The sequence below is a fragment of the Nanorana parkeri genome, unplaced genomic scaffold, assembly GCF_000935625.1.
Source record: "Nanorana parkeri isolate BGI_ZX_2015 unplaced genomic scaffold, ASM93562v1 scaffold41, whole genome shotgun sequence".
Taxonomy (NCBI): Eukaryota; Metazoa; Chordata; class Amphibia; order Anura; family Dicroglossidae; genus Nanorana; species Nanorana parkeri.
Genome location: NW_017306309.1, coordinates 633,261 through 651,729, shown reverse-complemented (window position 1 = coordinate 651,729; position 18,469 = coordinate 633,261). Strand labels below are relative to the sequence as shown.

Here is an 18,469-nt window from a genome sequence, read left to right as displayed (position 1 = left end):
ATCCCGGCTACTTGTAGCCAAACCCAAACAAGTATTATTGGTAAAAATATGTTTGATTTTTATTCTTAAATGTTTATGGGGACATTTATTGTGAAGATCTAATAATGTGTTATAAGGTAAAGAAGAACATAACTGTGACAACAGATAATAATAATAATAATATAACAGTGAAATATAACCAATGTAGCTTTGCTGAGTGATTGCTTCGGTCCGTTTTTGGAAAACATATAAATTGATGGAACACACAGTACCTTTGCAGTATAGAATTCCTTCACCAACGGCTGTATAGAATCAAAGTCCCCACTGATGAAATCTGGCAAATATCTTAAAAAGAGGGATGAATTATGCATTACTCTTTCAGTATTTTTTAAACTAAGCCTAAATTATTAATTAAATGTAGTTTATATAACAGGTTTTTACGCATAGAAAGAATACTGATGCTCTTCAAGACCCATCAGTTATACAAATGAAACATTTTATTCTAAAATAAGCAAATGTGGCATGATATAGCACCGATGAACCATTATAAGATACACAAACTTAAAGTCAAATGTATTTTGTGTATTATATACCATAGAAAGTATCACCGAAAGGCAAAACAATGGAAACGGGTAGAGTTCAATGGAGCAAAGATACAGTAGATGTGTATCTGGTCTGTTCTCCAGAATCCCCCTAACCTCCTTATTCTAAAGAAGTAATGCTCAGAATGATGTTAAGCTACCCATACACATCTGGATTTCTCTTGTTCAGTTCTGCGGGCCTGATTGGATCTGATTTGATGCAGCCATGTGTTCACCTTGAAGAGATTTCCCCATACGTCCAGTGTAGGTGACACATAGGACACAACTAGTAGCTGATCCTCTGGTTCCTTTCTCTACAGATTATTATTCATATATTCCTCTGGAGAATGCACTCCATAGGTCCCTGCAAGGGAAACGAGCCACGCTAATACAGGATATCAGGACCAGTGCTCAGGGGACCAGCTGATTCTGAAGAAAGATAAAATGTTTAAACATTAAAGTGTATTTCCACTTTAGCAGCCAAATCGGGATAACAGCTATTTCATATTTGTTACATGTTCCCATTAACATAGCATGAGCTAAAAAAAAAATGCTTCTTGCAGTTTAAATTGTTTTTTCTTTGGTTGGGGTTTTAAGGGTTACAATTGCTTCCAGCTTTTATTTGTTTGAAATGTTAGGAGGAGCTGTGAAAGGTGAGGGGTCTAAGGTGGCTTTCCCAGTGTATGTTAATGAAGCTTATCAGATAAACACAATCCTCAAATTTCTGTTCCAAGTCATTCCATTGGGACAGACCACTGTGAAAGGGCTAAGAAAAATCTGGAATCAGCCATCTTGCCTGCTTTAACAAAACATCTAAAAGGTAAGAAATTTTGTTTAAAAGTTATTTTTCAGTAAGCTGTATGAATAGAAACACATACCGAACATATAGAGGGCATTTCTCAAAGTTGACTGCAAAAGTGGAAATACACGTTAAGGAGCAGTATCCATTGTAAGTGATTTAATAACATTTAAAATAACTTAAACATTTTGACTTTACTATCACTTTCATCTCACAGCAACACATCAGGTGTCACTAAAACAGGAAGTAAGGGGACATATTTGCTATGGATATACAAATTAAAAAAAAAAAAAAACCTTGACAGAAGATCTATAAAGAGCAGAAAATGTTTTGGCCGGGGTCCTTTTTACTTTATACTTCTTTTCATCATGGCCTTAACCTCCATAGAAGTTGCTATATATATTTTTTTCACATCGGGATATTGCTAATGCTAAAGTCAGCTTTCAAATAGCTTTACAATACAATAATCTAAAAGTATTCCCTGTAATATGTATGTAATATCTATCATTGCTGTTCCCCATTTATTGTGCGAGAACTAGCTTCAAATGGTAAAGCATTAAGGACACATCCACTTACTTAAATCCTCTTTTTAGGGCTGCTTTGCACACTTTTAATAAAATTAGTCCTAACACAGATAACACAGGTGTCTTCGTGGGGGTTGTTCCACATTGTTCTTCCCAAAAACAATCATCTAGCCTTCTGGTTTTACTCTTGCAGCAGTGCTGTTCTGGCCTCAATCCTCCGCGCCATGTCTGTTTCTCCTTCAGACAGTCTTAAACACCGTGCTGACCTGCACATTTGGTATGCACCTCACAGTTCCCTGCTGCACTGGCCTCCACCCTAACTCCCAGGCAGAGACCTCCTCATACCTTAAGGGATGTGCATAGCTGCACAATCAATAGGTGCTGGTCAACACTAGAACATGGACCCGGGGTTGGAGGCTTCATCCCTGGACCCTGACCAGGGTTTATCAATGCTGGAGAAAACTGAAGAGCCACTTTTCTCCCTCTGCAACATGTCTCCCTGAGCCTCTAAACTTGTATGGGAGAAAACCCTGGATTCCCTCTAGTCCTTACCACACTGTCACAATTGTAATAGCTAAAACAAATTTTCTTAAACATAAAGATATGAATGGAACAAGGAATCATTAAAGTGACACTAAACTCAGGAGTTAAATCTTAAAAATGCATTCAAGTACCTTAACTATTAACAAAAATATAACTTATTTGTGCATCACTCAGCTGTAGATCTTCAAATGATCTCTGAATTGGTGCTGACACCATCCTTCCTTCTGGAGGGTGGATGCTTTTGTTCCCCATGGACCCTGTGTGTGTTTTAAAGTAGCCTCCATCCAAGCTCACTTCTGTGATGGACTATGATCTTATGTTTAGTTTATTCACTTGTATTGAGCTTGTAGTCCATCACAGGAGTGAGATTGGAGCAGTGGCTGCTTTACAACACACATAGGGACCACGGGGAACAAAGGTATCCACCCTCTGGAAGGAAGGACAATGTCATAATGAATTCAGAGATGACTTGAGGATCTACAGCCGAGTGATGCACAAATAAGATACATTTTTTGTGTATAGTTAGGGTACTTGAATGCATTTTTAAGATTTAACTCTGGAGTTTTGTGTCACTTTCAGAATAAAGAAAGCACGATAGTAATTTTCAGATGACAAGATGCTGTGTTTTGATGCCTCAATGTAGTTCTTCAGAGCTGTAGCCGGGAGGTAATTTTTCATTCATTTAAAGCAGAGGGAAGATTACAACATGAGTACAGCCTCATGTATACCAAGTATGTTCCCATTTCCCATTCAGCTAATCAATTTGAAAAAATACACGAGGCAGCTAAAATATCAGCCATTTAGAATCACGAACCACACTCATGTCATATCGCTTTGTTTCAAGGATGCAATAAGAGGAACAAGTGTATAATGGGACGCATTGTGCTCCCAAACTAAAAGACCTGGTCTCAATTAACAGCTGACTACAGTGGTGAGCTTGCTTGATTTTCAGGACAGAAAATTACAGGTTGTGCATCTTTCAATTACAGAGAATTGTCAGATGAGCCACATATTCTGATTACTGAATCCATTAAACAACAAGCTCATTTCAGGTTATTGTTGTATAGATGTTGCACACAAGGGTGACAGCAATTACCCAATGTAAACGGACTCAGGATGCACAAAGCACAGATTTCCTGTTTTGATTTGGCGTGGGGTGTATGCATTTAGATCTTAAGAAGACTAAACTCAAATCTCTACATAACATCTTTTCACTGGTTGTATGCACAAAACCAGCAAAAGCTTACATTTAACCACTTCATGACCGGGGTGTTAAATTCCCTTCCTTCCCAAAGCCATTTTTCAGTGTTCAGCGCTTCAGTACTTTGACTGACATTTATTCTGTCATGCAACCCTGTACCGAAATTAATTTTATACAAATTTTTGGAGACACATAGAGCTTCTTTTGGTGGTATTTAATCACCACTGGGATTTTTATTTTTTTTACTTTATAATGAAAAAAGTTACAAAAAACTGTTTTCCCTATGTTATGTTATAAAACATTTGTTACTAACCAATTTTTGGGCTATATATAAAAGATTGGATCACATTGGGTAAATATATGATAAATATCACCAGCACACCTATGTCTTGTGTCAATAATCCATCCTATTTATTGTCTGCACAACTTCGTATTCTGTCTGCTTGATCTGAAACCATAGAAATGAGAAGCAGGAAAGTGGACTCTGTGGGGAATTAACCAATGATGGAGCTCTTTTCTGCAGCCAGTGCTGTCCCTGATAAAGTCTGAATATACAGTGTGTGAATCATTACATTGTTAAAACTAGATAATGTATGCAGATGTAATTCTGAAGAATTAATCTGCAAGTATAACTTTGTTCTAATACATGTTAAATCTTTAATTACTATTTGTTGAGTTATATTCATGCCTATCTTTCTTTATTACCTACTTTATATATTGATTTATATTAGAAGGCTTGTTGAACAGGTAGAAGGGAATCTATGCTAATGTGTAGGCTTCTATTGTTGATCTCACCTGATAATGAGATGTCTGGTTGCCATGTTAGCCCAAATACTTTGAGTCACTGACTTACGACAGGGTGCATAGATCACTTCTCACTTCACTATCTACATGCTTGCTCTGGATTAGTGAACATAAAACACTGAGACCAGAGACAACTAGGTAGCTAGTGACTTTAGAATCTGTGATGGCAGCCTAAATGCTTCTCAGCTTTCTTTAACTTATAACTTGACTTCCCTATTCAGCTTGCTAACACTACTTATTTTATTGCAATTACTGTATTGCATTTTTACATTTTCCTAAAGGAGTTCTAATGTCACAGCATATACTATCTTGTTGTAACATCAGCATTGTATTAGGAATACATACTATAGTTGCTTACTTGAAGAAATCCCTTTACTATAGTAAGTGCTGCCTTCCATCTGCCCATCACTTTCAACAGCTTTCTGGATTACATAGTTACATAGTATTGAGGTCGAATAAAGACACAGGTCCATCAAGTTCAACTTATTGCGTATATGTATGTGATTCTGCATGTGTATGTGTGTACGAGTATGAGTCCCTGTGTGATCTTGTTTTTAAGAGTACCCGTACCCCTTTATGAGGGAGTTGTGTAAATGCTTTTTGAATGATTCAATACTCTCCGCTGATACCACTGCTTGTGGCAGTGCGTTCCAGACTTTAACCGCTCTAACTGAGAAGAAGCCCCTACGCCCCTTATGCTTAAATCTGTTCTACACCAATTTTAGGTGGTGGCCTCTAGTCTTTGTTATGGAGTTTACTGTAAAAAGTGTATTGCTGATGTTGCTATCACCATTGAACATCTTGTACATCAAAATCATGTCCCCCCTAATCTCCTCACTTCCAGCGTGAACATGTTTAAATTTAGTAACCTTGTCTCATAGCTTTGGTCCTCCATCCCCTTAATTAGTTTAGTTGCCCTTCTCTGGACTCTTTCCAGCTCAAGGGCATCCTTCTGTGGATTGGCGACCAAAACTGGACCGCATACTCCAGATGAGGCCGAACTAGTGATCTATAAAGTGGCAAAATATAGCTTTGTCTCTACAGTACGTCCCCTTTTTATTACAAGATAGTACTCTGCTCGCTTTGTTTACCGCAGCCTGGCATTGCAAGCTATCTGTGGTCTACTATGATCCCCAAATATTTTTCCATTTCTGACTTTCCTAGTGGAGTTCCCATTAATGTATATTCATCTTGCCTATTTTTAACCACAAAGTGCATTACTTTGCATTTATCAACATTAAACCTCATCTGCCATATAGTTTCCCACTCCCCTATTTTATCCAGGTCCTCCTGTAGTGTTATAATGTCTACTCTTGAGTCTATTACCCTCCAGATTTTAGTATCATCAGAAAACATGGAAACATGGCTATTCACGCCCTCCCCGATATCGTTAATAAACAGGTTGAATAGTATGGGGCCTAGCACAGAACCCTGAGGCACGCCACTCATGACACTAGACCAATCTGAAAAAGAGCCATTTATCAATACTCTCTGGACACGTTCCTGTAGCCAGTTCTCTATCCATGTACACACCATTTCATCTATGCCCATAGACTTCAGCTTGTGTACTAAGCGTTGATGTGGTACTGTGACGAAACGCTTTCGAAAAATACCGATATACCACATCCACCGGCCTTCCTCCATCCAGATCTCCCAGTGTGTTTTACATCTCTTTTCCTGCTGCTTGATGTGATGCAACCTTAATTTATCAAGACTGCACAGTTCATAATGCATTCCTACCAGCAAGCAATGATAATATTACATTGCCTAGACATTAAGTTGCAGCTGGGTTGTAGAAGGCAGGCTCTCAGGTGCAATTGTGCATATTCACAGGACTGAGTGAAACTGTGTCAGAGCACTGGGGAAGTAATCCTATGGACATCTTCAATAGGTTACTTTACAAACTTCTAGATTTATATGGTTATTAGAAGTGGAATAGACCATATGGAAATTCAATATAAAAATACATATTTATTTTAGGTTTTTAACCATAGATACTCTTTATTTGTATCAACAGCGCCCCAACTATTAAAGGATAAGTTCAATTTAAAACAAAGTGCACTTATCCTTTAGGCCTCTGTAAGATGGCTCACCACTCACTCACTCCCTCTATGTGCAGAGAAGAATACCAAGTTTGGATGAGCCTGGCCCCAGTTGTTTGTTGACTTCCCGTGGCAGATGGATAGATAGACTGACTTTTATGGGGCTTGTCTCCCAGCCAGGAGATGGCAGTAGATGAGCTCCATAGAAGTCAATATGATCTACTGCACAGACATGCCCAAGAGAAGGAGATGTCCGCCGCAGGATGTCAACAAACAACTAAGGCCAGGCTTGTAATTACTTGGTAAGAATTAATTTCTACATGGGGAGGGAGTGGTGACATCAGCTTAAAGGGACTACCTTATTATTTCACCATTAGAAATCAGAAACTATGTTCCAATAATTTTGAAACTATGTTCCAAAATTATTAATTTGAATACCCATCTTGAGGGGTTAATGCTAATTTATGTTAATTTATTTATGAGCCTAAAGATCCCAATGACCTATAGTACCATCCAGGGGGTTGTAGATCTCGAATCTCATATTATACATGTTTTTATAGTAGGATGGTTTTAGTTAATGATTTTCTAAGATACACATTAGGTAATAGACATATGGTAGATTCGTATATACGGACCAAAGGAAACTACCATCGGGATATGTAAATGTGATATCTGGGTATGCAAATGTGGTATCTAGGTTTGCAAAGGTGGTATCTGGGTTTGTATTTGTGGTATCTGGGAAATATAAAAGGAGATAGAGTCAGTGTGTATGCTACCCTTGAGAAAGTCCATTGGACGAAACGCGTAGGGGAGGAGCTACACGCTGACGCTAGTGAATGGAGTGGAGGAGACAGAGCTGAGCTCATACAAGCCGATTTTATGTTTTTACAGCGCTGAAATACTCTTTTAAATGTAAGTGTTCTGATTTTTATAAATAAACTATCATCTAGCAGTTTTACACTATGTGCCATCTTGGTTTTCTATTTTGAGCGGATAAGAGAGATTTGGGAGAGACATCGGGCAGACTCATCATTTTCAGCTGTTGGTGATTCAGTGGTGAGGGAGACAACGGACACCAGAGAATTTTGCAGAGCGTTTGAAGACCACTGGGTGGTCAGAATTATCTGGTGAGTGTGCTAGTGTTTGTGCACCTGGAGGTGGATCACTGGTGATTAATTGACGAGGAATTGAAGCACAGAAGTCACGAGTGATTGTGGAACTTTATATACAATGATTATTTGACTCACTGATGTAAAGAAAGTGAACACAAGGATTTCATCACATTTATTTTTAATCACATCAACTTTGGGAATATTTTTATATGGACTATATATAAGTTGGAGTGAACATGTTGTATAATTGTCACTAAGTATATGCACTTAGAGTTTTATAATATTAAAGATAGTGCAGTGTCTTTTGTTTAATATATTGTGGGAGAAGTTTATATAGCTTCTCTCTATCTCTGCAGCTGTCAATAGGGTGTTTTTGAGGAGATTGGGGCAGAGCACTATAGCGCGGATAATCATTTGTTTTGCTATCAGCTTAAAAGGGGCCTAAAGGATAAATTAACTTTGCTTTAAAGGACACATCCTTTAATTTATATGCTCTCATTTTTGTGCTTTATCTAATCTAGAACATTCTCATGTAACCTTATGATCTTCCTTTTATTCCTAAAGGCTCTGTATCTATAGCTTTTTATAATGTATTAAAGTATTGAGTTAAAGCTGAGCTTCAGACTTACCTTCAGTCTTGCACAGTTTTATGGGCTCCTCTCCTCTCAAGCTAAGTAGTACTGAAACTGCTTAGCTTGATTTGGAGTTAATGATACCATTCAAACTAAATTCAGGGGTTTAGATTAGGGTTAGTCAGTGTTTAAGGTGTGGGTAGGTTTTACCTTTAGGGGAAAATATAGCATTGGGTTGGAAGGGCCACTTTAATAAATATTATAAAGTTTTTGGTTGCTATTTTTGACAAGCAGACTTAAAGTATATTTAATTTAGGGTGTAGAATAAGTGTAGGTATAATCATGAAATAATTTAGGATAAACATTTGTTACAAATTACACTTGGGGGGATGAAAAATGGGTAATTGCTGTGAATAGCAAAAATACTATCAGGGGAGTTTCAATTAAAAGACAACAAGCCATACATTTAATTAGAATGGGGAAGCATTTCAAAGCCTACAGTGTTTACATAAATAAGATGTAATCCTTATTAACCTGCAGAGAGCATAATGGGCTATCTACCAATGTCCTTTAGAATACTGATGCATTAATTTTCTCTCTACACATTTTCATTTGGGAACTATTAACTGTAATGTTCTCAAATACCAACTACTTTTTAGAAATAACATTTAATTATTTCACGATAACCAGTTCAGCACCTGTTTGCTTTAGTTTGGTTAAAAACCCCATTCACTATGCAAGACATGGATGCATAATGTTTAGGGAATCAGGGCTGATCTTGGGGGCATACCCTACGGTCCTGCCTCTGAGGCTGCAACCTCTACAGGCTGCCACTTTGTGATAATCTTCTCAGGGAGCACTGCTGTTTTAATAGGGCAGGTATAGCTGATATGCTGGAGATGGGATGCTCCAACATTGGAATCAGGAACAGTCATTCCCATAAAGTTCATTTAATCCCAGAGGGTGGGAATTTAAAGATAAACAATTGAAAAGGAATCCTTGTCATGCATATGATGCCGACAGACTCAAACAGCTTTGGGAGTACGAATGATATTGGCTTGAAAAAGGCTTGACAAATTTTAAGGAGCCTCACCAGTCAGTCAAATATGTCACCAGTCAGCATTTCCGGACTATAGCCTTGCAATTTATGCTAACATTTTTTAGGGACAGATAGAGCTTTCTTTTGGAGGTATACAAATCACCACTGGGGTTTTTTTATTTTTTACTATATAATGAAAAAAGTACCGTAAATTTGGAAAACTAAATTTTTTTTGCTCTACGTTATGTTAAAAACATTTTATTCTTACCCATATTTTTGGTAAAATATAAAAGACGGTCACGTCGGGTGAATAGACACTAAACATGCCAAGCCTTAAAATTGCGTGCGCCCGCAAAATCGCAAAAAAACGACCACACCGAAAATTGGCCATAGGCGACGCTTTAAATGCTTTTACTGCTCATCAGTTTAGTGTTATCCGTGATTAATAGCCATAAAATTATTGCTCACACTCCGACATTAGTGCTCATATGTAACATGTGCGGCACAATAGGTGCATTTGTCGTTTTCGCACGTAGGCGCACCCGACGCATGTTTGCGTGTGTATTTTGGGGTGGGAGACTTAAAAAAATTTGTTTAAAAAAAAAAAAATATGCCTCTATAATTTTTTTATTACTCTCCCTATGTGATGGAGACAGTCCACAAAAATGCTATGTGCTGTTAGCCCACAATAAGACATAGGAGCTGATCAACAAGATTTTTTTTCTGTACTTACAGGGTCTTTATATGGGATAAACACATTTCAGATTCAGATTCCTCTTCACCAAAGCTTTGGAAGTAGGAGAGGTAAGAATATAAAGCCTTATTTACAGGTACACCTTGGTTTAAATATTACTTTAACACAAATTGTTATGGTTAGTTACATCCAGTTGATCTTATTTATATGAATATCTAAAAAAGAAAACTTGAAAAAAAATATGTTTATCTAACTGAAGCTTTAAACTATAGGGTGACTGTTAATGAGGTACATAAATATAATAAACATGGACATTTAGCCAAAATACATCACACAACACAACAAGAAATCATATTCTTAAGCTATGTATGTACAAGGGAAAAAATTAAATAAAAAATAGGAGCATTTTTTAAATAAATATTAAATCTAGGTGGCAAAAAAACAGGAAGTAAAGATGTTCTTAATTGCTGGGTTTGAGTACACAAGGTCACACACTGGCATAGAGCAAGTGTGTTCATAAAATCAGTTGCTAACACCTTGGAGTCTCACAGCTAGAGAAGATGAAATTGTTTACACATTTTTATGAAGTTTGGATTTAAAGCGTATCTCAGTCAATATTAGGCAGAGTAATGGCAGAAATTGACATGCCTGCTTGCAGGGAAAATATTTTCAAAAGAAATGTAAAAATAAAAAAAAGCTAAGTCCCAAAATATGTGAAAACATCTGGCAATCTTTTTAATAAACAAAAATAATATAACATATATTAGCATAAACTTATTTAGTATTGGCTTATGAGCATTCATTTTAAACTTTAGCATTATAGATATATTCAAAATGGAATCTGCATGTACATCGTTTGCTGTATTATTCCCAACATTCAGTCTGCACTACATCAGAACTTGCGGTTATTCCCTAATGGTTAATGTAAACCACAGCGGATGGCGTTGTCTGACTGGATCCTGATCAGATGACCCTCATGGGATCCTACAAGAGATAACAAGAAAGGATCTTCCTGAGCCATCAGGTCAGGGAAAACCTGGTCTATGGTGCCAGATGGACCAGTCTGTCCAAAGGATAGACTGACTTGTCCCACAAAGACTGAATGCTTTGTTGAAGCGCTCTGGAGTGGAATTTGGGAAATAGAACTGGTTCGAAGAAGGCCTCCATCTGCCCCAGAACTCTTGTAAGAGTTGTATGGCTCTTGGGCAGAAGGGTCCATGTCTGGGAGCAGAGGGTTAGAAGTTTTACCGAGGAGGAAAAACTCAAGCTTAAGCTGTATCTAGAACAAGACCCAGATAATCCAAGCGGTTCCAGCACGGACTTCTGAAGGTTCAGGACCAAGCTTATCCACCTCAAGGTGTGGACAGTATGGGCTACATTGCCAGTCAGAACCTGTGCAGATTGCTCCCTCAGCAGGAAGTTGTTCAGATACCCCACAAGAGGAATTCCCTTAGAGCATAGCAAGGCTAGCACAAGGACCAGAATTTGGGTGGTTTAGATAGGCTGAAATGGTTGGTTGCCCAAAGCAAAGTGGAAGAATCACTGGTGCCCTGGAAAGATAAAGGCATACAAATACACATGTTTAATGTTCACAAAGATCAGAAAGTCTCCCTATTGAAGTGAGACTATGGCAGACGATGACACAGGGGGTTGAGAGCATAATTCTAGGTTGTAGTCCTTGGAAATTACTTCCTGTACCCAGGCATTAGAGATGCTGCCTGTCTAGATCTCTGCAAAGGCTAAAAGACATCCCCATACTTTGGAAAGTGGGGTGCCCCTTCATGCCGAAGTAGGTTTGTCTGAGGGTTTGGGGAAAGTGGGAGTCCGGGGTTCATGGCTAGACTGGAGGTCAGGTTTGGGTTTGGCCTCGGAAGCTAAGGCCTGAGAGTAATGAAAGAAACTCTTCTTAGCCTTCATGGGGTAATTTACCTTCTTGGTCTGATGTTTAGGCTTTTTCTGCTGGGGCAGGTGAGTACCCTTATCCCCAGTAGCTTGGAAGGGGGTCGGATCCCTTTTCACATCCTTTGTCCAGCCGGCTAGAGTTTGTCAAACTAGCATAATGGCCAATTCAGAAAGCAAAGGTCACTTACCAATGGAACCTCTAAACCCAGGTGCATGCTTCATTGGGGATCGTCAAAGCCTTGTTCAGGTGGGATACTGCTTGATCCACAGAGGGAGTGGACCAATTCTTAACAAAGCTCTTCTCAAATGGGCACAGGACTGTCAGGGAGGAGGAGTAAACAGCTTGTCAGGGAACTCACATTTCCCAAAAAGGACTCCAGAGAACAGCAGGTGCACCTGAACGTCCTTGCCAGTCTTGGTCCTCTAAAGGAACCTAGATTGGGAAAAGAGCTAGCAGAATCTGCAAATTTGTCCTCAAGTTTTGAGGTGGTGTGCACCGCATCTATAAGAGCCGGATGCTCTCTTAAAGCATGTAACCTTCCCAGGGTTCAGAGCCTGGGTAAATTAGTTGTTTAACTAATGCATGCTGATGTGATTTTTAGTCAAAGAGGGCAAAAGTCCAATTTAAGGGACTCAACACCAGAGAGACAGAGTCTTAGAAGCTGCTAAGGCAGGTAGGTCAAAAAAGATCCTGCACATGAAGGTATGGAAGTTTTCTTGTGGCCAGAGTCAACAATCAAGGGTGCAATTTAGCCTTTGAAATCATGCAATACCTAGTATAGGTATTTCTCTTGCACCTAGAATCAGAAATGTTGCCCCGCAAGGTGGAAGCAATGCAGTTCAGGGTACACGGCTATGCCTTGGGTACTCACAAACCAGGTGCTGATAGCAGGAGAAGTTGAAGCAGCCAGAGGTCATCCAATCACTGCAGGGCGACAGCAGGGACCAAATGAGGATAATCCACATGTAATTTGCAACCGCAGCAGTGCATGTGCGTGACTCTACACCCAGCATTAACCCATCCCGGGGTAAACTGACAGAAAGCGGGAATTTGTAAATTATGCCCAACTGTCCTACTAATGAGGTAGCTCCTGGTGCTTAAACTGGACTGCATACTCGCAAAGTGATTTGTCAGAGACAAGGTTGGACCCGAGGCTGTGCCATGACTCTAAACCTGGAAAGTGTTTCTGTAGCTAACACAGTACCACTGAATAAAAGAGCTTTGAAATAAATCACCTCTGAGCTTTCTAGATGATTTTATTGTTAAAGGAGATCCAAAGGCACCAGCATCGCATTAGGTATTTAGAACAAGTATTGTATTATGCCCCAAAATATGTTCTTACGAGTATAATGGGGTTTCTCTTGGTAGGATTGACAGGTCTCTTTGACAGGTCTGTTAAAAAAATTACATTTATATTGCTTCTTGCAATAAGTACTTTACATATTTAAAAAATGTGCTTATGGCCAATAACGACACAATAAAAACTTTCAAAAAGATTTAGTTTTTAACATAAGCTGCTATTAAATATGTAGCCATGCTGTTACATGATTTGTTGATTAACCCCTGTCTGCTACTGCATAGGCATATATAAATTACATGAAAACAGCTTGTAAGCCCTTTGGCATTAGAGATATTAAGAAAGATCAGCGCATAACATTTTAATAACAGTGTTCTCTGCAGTACGGTGTAATACATAATACTGAAGGGGGCACCTTACATTGATTTTTCTCATATGCTTAACATTATCTTTATGTATCAGAGGTATTATTTGAACTTGATATGTGTCTCTAGAGACTATTACAATGGCATATATGCTGATCAGTTCTAGTCACTTTATGTTTCTCCCAATGAAGAATGCAGTAAAACAAATTACAGTGAAAATTTACTGGAAAATTTACAACATCCGGCAAAATAAAAAGATAATTTGCTTCTGATTTTGCAGTGATCAGAACAGTACTGTATCATGTGCAAAGCACTTCATGTCTTCCCATTCATTACTATTTAATCACATCATAATACCTTTCCTTTGGTTTTAATTAACCTTTCCAAGAGAAGTAAGTGACCTTGGGCACCGATATACATTTTAGATGGTATTAGACTGTCAGGAAACATTTTATCTTATATGGTTATATAATTAATACACAGGTAATATGGGGGGTACTGAACTGGGTGGCATGAGCTTTAGCAAGTTAACTGCTTAAAGTAAAGCTGTCACAAACTTGGGCATTGCAGACTGATCACATAATGAGAACATGCATTAAAAAAGGGTTACCGCGTTTCAACCAAACAGAGATTTGTGCTGCTTAATATAATTTTTTTCTGTAAAAGGCCCCACCATCCTGCCATCCTGATTGGTTGTTTGATGGATGACTTCACTGACCATTAGAATAGGCCATTAGGCAGGGCCAAGATCCACTTTACAGGAAAAGCACAGTATCACTAACATAATAATATAGCCACCTAAAGTGTTTGTAAACCCAAAACCTATTTTTCAGTATGACTGACATCATGCTTCACTGCATTTGTTGGGGGGAATCTGTTGCATACTTTCCTACCTGGAGATCCTAGCAGCAACAGCACTTCCCATTGCAGGCTGAGAAAGCTAAGCCACTGCCTGTCAGGTTGGGCCCATAGAATTATGTACGGCCCTGTGCCTCTGCACAGGCGTGTGTGTGTCTGTACGTGCATCTCATGGTGTGGGAGATTGCCTCCTTTAGTTTCCTGCCAGCTGCTAAACATCTTAAAAAGATCGTCAATGAGAAAATAATACGGGGTGTATTTTTTTTTCCCCCAAGACTCAAATAACTTTCACCTAGGATTGCCCAATTTTTACAGAGGATTACACTTGAAAATAGATGATGGCTGAATGTAAATCTTGGGTAAAAAAATGAATAAACGGACCCTATGGGATAGATTTACTAAAGGCAAATAGAAGTTCACTTTGCAGGGAAAATGTTCCCTCTGTTTAGTGAATGTGGTTCAAATTCAGTTTGAATCAGTTTCAGTTAAAAACAAAGTATTTTTATAACATAACACTGTGAACATCAAGTTTGGTCTCTTATACACACGTATCTAAAAAATCATTAACCACTTGCTGACCGGGGTTAAACTCCCTTCCTGTCCACGCCATTTTCAGTATTCAGCGCTGCAGTACTTTGACTGACATTTATTCCGTCATGCAACGCTGTACTAAAATTAATCTTATACCATTTTTTGGGGACAGCTAGAGATTTATTTTAGTGGTCGAGTAAATACTGCACCCAATTTATCTTTTGCTACATGTGCTCCAAGATGGAGACTCTCATAGGTTAGAGTTAGGACCGCACTACACAGAGGTGCCTCGACGAGGCAGTGCGGCGTTCACATATTCTGCAGAAGACGTGTATCTAAAACCTCTGTTTTTAATCCTAGTGGTTAGACAGGTTTTTTTTTGCATACTGGCTGGTGAGTGTGCTGGGAAACTTTTTGCTGTTGTACTGTTTAACCTCCCTGGCGGTCTGATTATTTTAATTTTTTTTCCTTTTTTGTTTCTATTTTTTTTCTCTGTTTTTTAACTTTTACATTTCCCGCCGGTTCTGTCCCCCTGCGATGCGGACGCTCGCAAGGGACGGAACACGGATGCCGGCATCGGCCAGAGGACACAGCGGAGATAGTGGACAAGGTAAGTAACGCGCTCTGTAATTCCGAGTGTGGCTCGGGGTTACCGCTTTTAGTAATGAAAATTAACCCAGAGCCACACTCGGGATTACCGCCAGGGAGGTTAAAGCCCGTCCATGCACACCTTGCTTTAAAGCGGGTTATGAGTTGAAGAGGTTGTTTGCCATTTGTTTTGCACGTCGGGTAAGTAGACACCAAACATCTCAAGCTTTAAAACTGCGTGCGCCCGCGAAATAGCAAAAAACTACCATGCCTAAAATTGGCTATAGGCGATGCTTTAAAAGCTTTTACCGCTCATCAGTTTAGTGTTATCAGTGATTAATGGCCCTAAAATTATTACTCACACTCCCACGTGTGTGGTGATATGTAGCATGTGTGGCACAATCGTTGTTTTTGCATGTAGGTGCACCCGACACATATTAACGTTTACATTTGCGTGCAAAGCCGCGACGTGAGACATTTTTTTGGTGTTTTATTTTTTTTTTATACATGAGACTTTAATTTTTTGTAAACTTGTTTTACACTTAAAACAGGTCCTCTTTATGCTATCACATAGGCTAACAAGCCCCCTATGTGACAGCTCATAAACAATGACAGGTCCACTTTATGGAAACATCAGGGGTCTCTAAGACCCCTAATGTCACCTTGGGACCCCCAAATAAGCTGATGAAGCAGAGATCTGCTTCACCAGCTTTTTCTCTGGCTATAGCAGCCAGAGAAATGACAGCTAAAGGCAGACGTGATGTAATAAACATCTCTTCTGTGTTTAGAGAGAGAGGAGGAACGATCAGCAGTGGGAGAATGCTGATCTCTCCTTTGTTCTCAGTATAGGCAGCTACGGTCCCGGGCCAGCAGTCGGGACAGCGGAGCCCAGGATAACGGTCGGCGGAGGGAGAGCGGCAGGTGTGGGGTGCAATGGAGGGGGGTGCACACTGTTTATGGCTGTTAAAAAAAAAATCATGTACTGTACGTCCACCCGTTGGGAAGAGTCCGCGGTCCGCCCAAGTTTTTACAATGGGCGGACGGCAACTGGTTACAAAGACTATGAATTTCCATTAAAAGTATTTTCTGTTCCCCTCTGGTGTCAGTTCATAGCATATAGCAAAGAAAGAAAAAAAAGTTGAGTGTGCTTTATATACTATACAAACAGTATGTACAATAAGTTAAAAAGTCTATCTATTCTGTTCAATTCCTTCCCTTTTTTCTTCTCTTCATACCCGAGTGCTTTTATACATACTCTATATAAGCATGTACATAGCAATAAAGGCCATCTCTCCAAAGACTACATTCAAAGCTACATTTTATAGAATGGAAATAAGAGCCTGTGTAAGCTATGTTCGATCCCTGTATCACAGAAAAGAAAACTATCTTCGATAAAAAATAACCTGAGACGGTCCAGAAACATAAATTGCAGCCTTGGCTACACCCCTTGGAGCACTGATGGCTCATGAATTTTTTTACTTCTGCAGTTTCTTTATCTGCTGATACACTCACAACCTTATTCCTAACCTTCAATTCCTAACAATTGCTCTGTAATTGTGCAGTTCGGGAACGTATATGCAAGCATGAGAAAAGAAGACTAGTAACAAGGCTGTAAGGCTAGCTACGGAAGGGCAGATGTTTCCCAAAAGAAGTGATATGTGCTTGGCATCTTCTGCCTATGTAAATGTCACTGTTTCTTTTGTGACTTCCAACACACTGATGGGATAAAGGCAGTTATCACCTTTCTTTCACATCTAAACTTACAGGTATGAATGGGGCCTAATACACACACACATACACACACTAAAGCAGAATAATACACCCCCCTTGCCCCCCCCCCACCCATCCACACACACACAAAATAAAAGAGAGAGCCAAATCCCCTGGCGATCCATTGGTTGATTTGTAAGGTCTGGTGCAGACCTTACTAATCCTTCCTTTTGACTGGAGCTCAGAACTGTCAGAGCTCTGGCTGAAAGGAATGGCTGAGTGCAGTAGCTGACAGGTAGCAGCTATGTGGTCTGCATCCAACAGAGACACAGACCGGGTAGCAGTTCTCACAAGTCGAGTACGTGTACCTGACTTGACAGCTGACTGCGGGCCGAATGGCACCGGTACCACAGGCCGATACTTTGATACCCCTGTTCTAAAGTCTTTATTCATATGTATGCATATGCATTAAATTGTGGCTTTGTGCATGTTCAGTGATACAAAGGATCCAACACACCCAGCTGTCAAACTAACGACCAAGCCTCATACATAACACCGAGACAGGAGTGCCGATAGTGGCTTCTGATAGAAAAAGTGGGACCTGGCTGATAAACCGGCAGCCAAGCCCTGTAGGTTAAACCAGGCCAGGAGCATTGACACCAGTTCCTGATATGCAAAGTGGTTTTCTTCTGGTTCAATTTGTTGCCATTTGGTTAGTCTTTTTGAGGAGCACTGTATGATTTGCAAAGTTTGTCGATATCTAAATTGGAACAATATTGTTACAATGTACTTTGGTTAAGGTTTATGTGCATATTAAATAATTATTGTATTTATTATTTTATATTATTATTGAAAGCAAATCTGCAGTAAGCTACTTTGGATCCCAGATGGAAGAAAAAAATGGTTATTATGTTAATGAAACCTGTCTCTGCTTTACTATTCTAACTAAATCACATTGGTTTAAGTATGTCACAATACATCTTCATGCTGTTCAGTTTTGCATGGACCAAAAGGTGGAAGCCTAGGGCTGGCAGATAGTGGTAGTAATTTTGGCACCATGCACTGACCTGGTCACTGTCTTACAGCACCAGAATGTGAGAGTGTTATGTCACTCTCCTATGGTGGCTGCTGGTCCTGCATTGCACATGATAATATTGGCAAGTGGGACGGATTACAAGACTGGTCAAGGACTAAAGTGGCTTTAGGAAACCAGTCTGCACATCCAAAACTGACAGGGAGGAAGACAGTGGGACTATGGGTATGGTAAGTATTCCTCTGCATGAGATCATCCCCTAGAAAAACGAACACTATGATGTTCATGGTGGGG

General features: G+C 39.4%; 1 protein-coding gene across 1 annotated transcript in view; it reads right to left on the bottom strand.

The window, feature by feature from the left end:
- TPK1 (thiamin pyrophosphokinase 1) overlaps positions 1–18,469 on the bottom strand; it is a 239,834-nt gene that overhangs the window by 206,163 nt on the left and 15,202 nt on the right. Inside the window, exon 3 of the mRNA XM_018571236.1 lies at positions 252–324. Within this exon, the coding sequence (XP_018426738.1) occupies positions 252–324 (73 nt within the window). The remainder of the gene's footprint in view (positions 1–251; positions 325–18,469) is intronic.